Source organism: Sinocyclocheilus anshuiensis, unplaced genomic scaffold (assembly GCF_001515605.1).
Source record: "Sinocyclocheilus anshuiensis isolate Anshui unplaced genomic scaffold, SAMN03320099.WGS_v1.1 scaffold4702, whole genome shotgun sequence".
Taxonomy (NCBI): domain Eukaryota; kingdom Metazoa; phylum Chordata; class Actinopteri; order Cypriniformes; family Cyprinidae; genus Sinocyclocheilus; species Sinocyclocheilus anshuiensis.
Genome location: NW_015541129.1, coordinates 2,341 through 10,807, shown reverse-complemented (window position 1 = coordinate 10,807; position 8,467 = coordinate 2,341). Strand labels below are relative to the sequence as shown.

Here is an 8,467-nt window from a genome sequence, read left to right as displayed (position 1 = left end):
GAAGATAGACCGTGCAGATGTAAGTTCCTGAGTGTCTCACTTGAGCTTCTTCCAGAATCAGTGATGCGTTTCCTGTCTCATAGAGGCCTGGGATGTCAATATCGGCTCCGGTCTCTGATGTCTCTGCAAACTGATCGTTCTTGCCGTCGTAAGCGAGGACCAGCCATCCTTCACCCCGGAACTGATAGTGCCACTCGATAGAGAATCCAGAGCCGTGAACCGGAGAAGACAGATCGACCCAGAACCCACAGTCCAACAGAAACGCTTCTCCCAGTCTAGAGCGGACCACAGGAGTTTTACTGGACACACTCAGAATGACTTCAAGAAAGAGAAGAAAAATGGAAAACATACGTGAGCAAAGTAAAAAATATACGTCTATGTCGTAGTATAGACATACAGAAGGGGGTTAAACAGAGTTAAGGACTTATTTTATTGAATCAAAATATAAGTGACCTGTGTTGGCAAAATGAGTCGGAATGAGCATATTTTCAAAAATGAGTTCTTTTTTAAACATTTAGTTTCTCCATTAAAATACCTTCACAGTGATATATGACTTGTTGGAATTGGACATAAAATGACTGAGCTACAGCCGTTTGAAGGCGATAGAGTCGGCAGAGTTGATTTTGAGAAAAATCGAGTTAAAGTTTTCTGAAGATTCCAAAGCAAAATCACCAAGCAACGTTGCATCGTTTCCTCCAGTTCTTTTCTTCATAATAATTATTATATTATTAATCACAATATAGCTATTTTTTATTTTATCTTTGTTATTAAAAATAAGAACAAATATGCAAATAAACAGTAGCTTAATCAAGAGCAGCGAGTGATTTCTTCTTTTCTTTTAATGTTTGATTAACATTGAAACAGATCTATATTAAGACCTGCTGTAATGCATGGATCTAATATAATGTTACACATCAGATTTTTTCCCAACCATTAACTAAACGTTCATGTAAGACATAACAAGATTAGGTTTGTGTGAATCTCGCCAAGACATATTTTGCAATAATGTACTTTATAGAGATATCACGCACTCTCGGAGAGGCAACTTGTGGTGAAAAGCAGCAGCAGTCGTCCAGAAGTGAACAGAGAAAAGATACTCCTCTCAGAAAACGTACAAATAAAGATCATTTTAGATGTTTAATTACTATTTGGAGCATTAGGATCACTAGAAGAGGGCTTAATTAACTAATTTTTGTGAAAACCTCAAGCACATTTTTCACTTCTTTTGCCTGTAACTCAAAATTAGACCGTGCTCATTCCGACTCATTTTGCCAGCATGGGTCACATAAGATGCATGAATTACAAAATCAGTATATATATTTGCAGAATATGATAAATTTGGACTCTTTACCTTTCGGCTCTTTAGAAGCTGAAGGTGCTCTCATTACATTGGACAGCGTGAGCTGCTCGTCAAGTCCTTGTGCTGCCACTGAGAACCAATCAGCTTGCAGGTAGACTGGACTCTGGGCGGAGTCAGTGAGAGCAGACGCCCATCTGACCATGGAGGCGTGAGGCATGAAAGGGTTAATCTCACACTTGGGTTTGTTCACAGAGCCTTTGGGTGGATTCAGAGCAGCACTGCAGAACGAGCCAGCTGGATCTGGAGGAAGACAGTGCATTAAAGATTAAACATCATCAAATAGTTGCCTTATACTTCAGAACAGGTGCCATATACTGTGTCATTTGTGGCTGTAGTGCTGGATCTTGTTGGTATAGAAAATCAGATCACCAAGTGAGCACAACATTGCACAAATCTTCTTTGACTTGTTATACACAGATTATACAGTCAATTTCACAGATTATACATGTCTTTTTAAAAGGTACATGCTGCATTGTCACTGACCGGTCACATAGTAAATCCTGGATGGACTGATGTCTGCAGGAGGATGAAGTTCAGACCTGCTCTCTTCACTGAACGCTTCAGTTCTGATGAACATTAGAGATTTCTCTTGACTCGTGGGCACTGAGAAACCCCCTACATGACCCGGTTTCTCCTGAACAAACCAGCACTCCAGAACCGGAAACTGTAAGTAAGAGAGATTATGTTCATTGGTCACACGCATAATTGAATATATTAAGCTGTTTTCTTGATTACAAAAACTTACCACCAAAAAACAATGCAAATGCGATGATAGATATCTTACATATGGTCGAGATATCAGACATCGTTGCTCTTTATGTTAAAATGATAACTAGGTATGTAACTGTGCTGTTTGGCGTGCTAAAGATCCGTCTGTTTTCCCCAAAACATTCGAGCAGCTTGCAGCGTTTCACTTTCAGTTGCGAACTTCCGCGGCGTGTTTACGACGCATGCGCATAAACTACTGATTGTTTTTACTGAATGTCTTTTTGCCATTTGAAAATGCAATTCTCCGCGGACGTGTGACATGTTTTTCATGTAGCATCATGTAGAGAGAGGCCTTGTAGCCTCTTGAAATATACAGTAAAACACTCAAAACCATGCATTTCCCTACTAGTAAACTATTATTCTCTGCTAGGTGGCGCTCCATACTAATAAACACTACTACAAATACTACTCCAGACCACGGTGAGTAGTAACCGAACGTGTCCAGAATCTGTCGGGGTCCGCGGGGGTAGTTGTAGCATTTAAATATTTCCACACATGCTAGCATTTACAGTATTTACTAGTTGACATATCAACATATATCGAGAGAAAAGAATGTGCCAAAATTCAAAGATCTTTTTTTAGTTTTTATTTAAAATGAGACAAATCTGCTATTATTTTAATCTCCAATCTGTTATTTAGCAGTTAAGATCAGTCTGTAATGCTCTGCTAACTGGGTCATTCTATGGAAATGTCAATTTTTCTGTCCCTAGCCTTTACAGAAATATTACACTTGAAAAACATATATTTTAAAATAAAACAATGTGTTATTTGAACAATTACACCTTCTTGAGCAATCGATGTGGCAATATTTGTTTTTAATTAATTATAACGAATTCCAAGCTCCACAAAACTGCTGGTCTCCACAGCCATGTACTGAGGGAAAGTGCTTTATTTTTAGGTCAAAAACAGGTTTTTCTACCATTAAAAATACAATGATGTATTCAAATATATGATGTAAATGACATAAAAATATATAATGAAAGTAGTGGTCCCCTGGAGTTGTGTCACTGGTGTTACCGTTTAACAAAAATCTTTTATTTTGATATAAAAATCACACTGATGACTTCACTTGACTTCCTTCCTCCTATTTCCTGAAGATCTATGAAAAAGGCCCATGTGAACTGTCCACGTCCACTATCTCTTTTCAGTTATCAGAAATGTTCTCATTTATCTCATGATTTCATATGAAGCTTTTAGTTGAAGTCACTGGTGTGACCTACTTTATTGTTAGGGAATTGTAAAAAACTAGAATACAAATGGATTAAACTACTTAATTTAGTGAGTATACCATGATTGACAACATGTGGTTTGATACCTTGCAGCAGACATTTTGTAAAATGCATTTTTCGTGAAAATTGTCACTGGTGTTACCTTCCTTATGGGTAACACTAGTGAAGATCAGTTAATGTCTATGCTCTTTTACTAACTGCTTTCACTAATTGCCAAATGTATGCCAAATGTAACAATTTATCTGTAGAGTCTTATCTACTTAATTGTAGTTGAAGAATAAGGATCTTTGGTCTTGTGTATGTCACTGGTGTTTCATTGTGTCACTGGTGTTACTTTTATTCTGTCACATTAAATAAAATGTGTCAAATGTGACATGATAATAATTTTAAATCCATTGAATTCTGCTACACTTGAGAGTTAAGATTTAAAGGATTGCATCATTACTTGTTTACAGTATTTTCATTGTTATAGCAAATACATGGTTGCGCAAATGAACTAACATCATTCAATCATACTTTTAACAAACCTAATTAAAATAAATAAAACAATCTCCTTATTTGTTGCAATATCATTATTTTTCTAACTCTACATGTACTAAAAAAATCAAGGATTAATATTTCATGAAAACCTTTAAAATTGCCAAAGAAGGTAAAAAAAAATGGTACATGTGGTCTTTAAATAAATGCACAAAAAAGATAAAAAAGCATTAAGCTGTCATTTATATGCATTCATTCAAAAGGTAATATAATAATGTGGTCTAAGTTTAAATGTTAAAAAAAGAAATACATTTTAAGACATCTTGCCATACCAAAAGTGAACGTTTCTGTAGAAGGACCCAACTAGCAAAAGACACTAACCGGTTTTAAATTCCAGTGGCGCGTTAAACTATGCTTTTCTATGACATAGCAATGTAATTTACATTAATAACTTTAATGAATTTTACTGAGAAACCGTGAGAAATAGTTGAATAAATACTGAGAGTCAATTGTTTAGAAATTGTTATTTCAAGAAATGTAAAGCATTTTGGCTTGTCTATTTGTCTCATGTTCTGTGAGAGCTGTGTGGAGGGAGGAGAGTGTTGTGTTTATGTCTGAATGTGTTTCCATTTATTTCTATATATCTATTTGTCCACATTATTTTGAACTATGCATTATAGCTGTATGTTGTGATCAGGTCTGTACTAAGCACGGGGCCCTGGTAGCAATGCCTTCATTGTCAAACGCCATTATTTTATTTAAAAAAGTTAATTTTACTTTATTGACAAAATATTTTTGTCTTGTATATATGTATATGATATGTATATTAGGTCAGATAACATTTTGATATGGTCATGTTACAACGTGCCCCTCAGATGTTCCAATGTGCCCCACCTACGGGGCATGTTGTTAAATTTCACTTCCATTCTTTTGGGGTAAATAAAGAAAAAAGTATACACTGTAATTATGAAACAAAACCACATATTTGTAATAGACAAGTGTGAAATTAATGTGGAGAAAAAAATGTACTCTGAACCATGTGGATTTACACAAACTGAGAAAGTCAAAAAGTGGCCCGCTCACCGCCTACTGGCTGGAATTTCAGAACCTGTTCAGGCGTTGCTGCAGACACATTTTACAAGTTCAGAGTCAACAACTGAGACCGACGTTTGGTATTTACTTGAATATTTCAAGTCGTTTTTCTAGCCTAGAATTATTATATTTTAAATCTAAAAAGAGTTGCCCCTCAGGAAAATGCAAGAATGTGGCTCGTAGTGCTTCTGCTTGTCGTAGTTCATCTTGCTTATGCTGGTGAGTAAATTAGGCTATGTTAGTTTTACAATTTTACAGTAGTGCCAGTATAAGCTTTCTTATTCGTTTTTTTTTTGTTTGTTTGTTTGTCTGTTTGGTTGGTTGTTGTTGTTGTTTTTTTTTAAGTTGTGCAACTGTATGATATTGATATTATTTTATTTTAAAACAGACTATATGAAGAGCCACAGCCAGTCAGGAGTGTCGTGTTATTGACACTTTTCTCAGAAATATTTCTTTTGGCATGTTACACATTTTAATAGGCCCCTATTTTTTATTCTTACAATATAGGCCTATACAAAATATATAGTAAATAATTTACATGTTAAGCAGAGCCTATTCATTATTATTTAGGTCTTTTCTTTTGAAGGCATATTTTATTCTTTAGCCTAATGAAAAATAAACCATTCAGACCTTATTTCACAGGAGGTCTGAATAAAAAAAAAAATTAAAAATAAATAAACTTATTTTATTTTTTTGATCAATAAAGTTGTTATTATTATTATTTTTAACTAACTCAGCTGTTAGCATGTGTTTTTTTTTTTTTTACCAAATAACTTTGGGAACCCACTACATTGATTGTGGTCTGCTATTGATAACCTGTAGAATGATTGTTTCACTAGGTATGAGAGAAAGTCCCACAACAGCAGAATAAATCAAAATAACACATTTCTGCCATTTAGAAGACCCAGTTCCTAAAAAACTTGAAGATTTTGACTCCAGTTTTTAAGGCCACTTTATGGCAAGGTCACAAAGCAACCTTATTCTGGCAAACAAAATAATTCTTTCAGTGAAATAGACGAATCGAAAATGAAGGTGTAGTTGCTCTCTTCATTTCACTATTGCAGTTTCTTAATTCTATTCTATTCGATAAATTAGTTTGAAATGAGATCTTGAAATTATGTACATAATGCATACAACACATTCCATTTACTCCATTTATTTGTTTTCTGTCTCGTGTTATATATTGTAAGATTCTAATTAAAACACAGTATATCTTGCAAAAGTCATTCCAATAAAATGTATTAATTTATTAAGTTAAATCATTTTTATCCAATAACATGTTTTAAAAAAGACATTTTATGTTTTGACCTATTATGACAAAATGTGCTTTTTATATAATGCTATATATCTGACTGCATCTACATGCAACATTGTGAATAGTGTGAATGTTGAAGAAGTTGAATATGAGCATGTCTTGTGAGACTAAAATGATGTTTTTCTCTGTTTGTATTTCTCTCTTCAGGAAAACACTCTCTGAGATACTTCTACGCTGGTGTGTCTGGAGTCGTTGACTTCCCAGAGTTCACTGCAGTTGGTCTGGTTGATGACGAGCAGTTTATGTACTTTGACAGCAACATAAAGAAAGCTGTGCCAAAGACAGAGTGGATCAGACAGAATGAAGGAGCAGATTACTGGGACAGACAGACTCAGCCCCTGATTGGCAGCCATCAGAACTTCAAAAACAACATCCAGGTCCTAAAGGAATGGTTCAACCAATCAGCAGGTAGGATTGTAACTACCTACAGACACACACACACACACACACACACACACAGCAAACATGATAATTTTTAATTTCCATTTTCTTATTTATGTGTGAATTTTTGCAGCATGCCGACATGTAGTGCCATTGTGCTTTGGGCGTACTGAGTTTGACTTTGACTTTTCTTCCTGTCTACATACTGTCCTATCATAAAGGCAAAAAATCAAGCGGATCAACTGCTGTTTTACAACAAGCAGCCTGATTTTTCTGGGTACAGGTATATTCAATAAAAATCAGTACACATTATATTAATTTTGTATGAATCAATTTAGTTTCTCTAAAAAAGGCTTTTCTGATCCTCTTTATTGTCAACACTAAGAAAAAAATATGTCAGGCCTTGTATTTGAGGAAAAGAAAACTTCAAACACTTTCATGTATCTGAGACTGTGTGCAGGAGATTGAGCTTTACAAAACACAAACAGAAACTCAGAGACACAGACACACAGCAGGACACTGTGTAGGGAGACAGATCTATAGACAGACAGATCACAGCACTGATGTGACCCAGATATCTGTCGTTCAAAAGCTCAAACAGAGCTCCAGCATGAAGCAAGCAGTGTTAATCTGTTAGTTTTTTTGTCAAAGCAGCCAGAAATGGTCTCGAATGTAAGGAGTATGTTTGATAATGGGGCACACTAATTCCAAGTATGGGTCACCATACTTGGCCACATGTCACGTCACTTTCACTAATAAACTTTTTTGCTTTATTTTGTTAATTAGAAATTCTACATTTTATTTTGTGGAAACTACTTGACATAAATAGAGCAGATTCCAGACACCATTCATTAAACTTAAATGTGTAAATTTGAAATCTGTAGTCACTGTAGAGAAATATGTTCTGTTAGATAATTTCGTTTTTTTTTTATAAAAAATGTGGGACTTTCTGATTGACTGATGTCTTTAGACTTAATGAATTGATTTTTCATACAATATACAAACATTGTCTCTCTTCCTCAGGTGTGCACACACTCCAGCGAATGTACGGCTGTGAGTTTGATGATCAGACTGGAGCAACAAATGCATTCAAACAGTATGGCTATGATGGAGAGGACTTTGTGTCTCTGGATTGGAAAGAGCTGAGATATATTTCTCCAGTGCAGCAAGGAATCCAAACTGCACAGAACTGGAACAATAAAAGAGGCTTCCTTGAGAATGACAGAAATTACTACAGCACTATTTGTATTGAGTGGTTGAAGAAGTATCTGCAGTATGGAAAGAGCAGACTGCATAAAACGGGTATGTCAGAATGTGCATGTTTTCTAAAATGTTCTCAATTTTTTTATTTTAAGCATACAGATCATGTGGCCTTTGTTGTGGAAATGATTAACAGAGGTGACTACTAAATAGGAGGAACTTAATGCAAAGGTTCTAACTTTTGATATACTACCAGTATTTTTATACTATTTATTTATAAAAATAGTATATCAGATACATTCATTTAGATGTACCTAATTTAGAATTCAGTAGGGGTGCTCCGATTGATCGGTTACCGATCACTATCGGCCGATAATCGCGTTGGGATGTTTAATCGGCAATCTCTAAAAAAGCCGATCTCAAAAAACCGATCTAAAACTGATGACGCGCCTGCTGTGAGAGGTTTGGCTCGACATGCAGCGGCACCGTCTCAGTCTCTGTCTGGCGCAGGTGAAATAATTATAATGCTGAAGGTTAGGTACAATTCATATTTCGTCATTAAATAACTTACAAAGTAGCTCATTTGAAAACTTTCTGTGAGACGTAATTTCACAAACAGCGTGATTGAATCACAACGTGCTCTCT

At 35.4% G+C, this 8,467-nt stretch overlaps 2 protein-coding genes across 2 annotated transcripts; one reads left to right on the top strand and one right to left on the bottom strand.

Moving 5' to 3' along the window:
• Positions 1-7: 7 nt before the first annotated feature.
• On the bottom strand, positions 8-3,471 carry LOC107690752 (tapasin-like; the record flags this gene model as incomplete). Its single annotated transcript, XM_016489160.1, has 5 exons — positions 3,444-3,471; positions 2,106-2,173; positions 1,844-2,024; positions 1,352-1,600; positions 8-318 (listed from the first exon to the last, which is right to left on the bottom strand). Coding segments are annotated over exons 1-5 (837 nt in total), but the record flags the coding sequence as incomplete, so codon positions are not given.
• Positions 3,472-4,937: 1,466 nt separating this feature from the next.
• On the top strand, positions 4,938-7,924 carry LOC107690751 (H-2 class I histocompatibility antigen, K-K alpha chain-like; the record flags this gene model as incomplete). The annotated part of the gene is made up of 3 exons (XM_016489159.1): positions 4,938-5,145; positions 6,389-6,649; positions 7,646-7,924. Coding segments are annotated over exons 1-3 (589 nt in total), but the record flags the coding sequence as incomplete, so codon positions are not given.
• Positions 7,925-8,467: the final 543 nt, after the last annotated feature.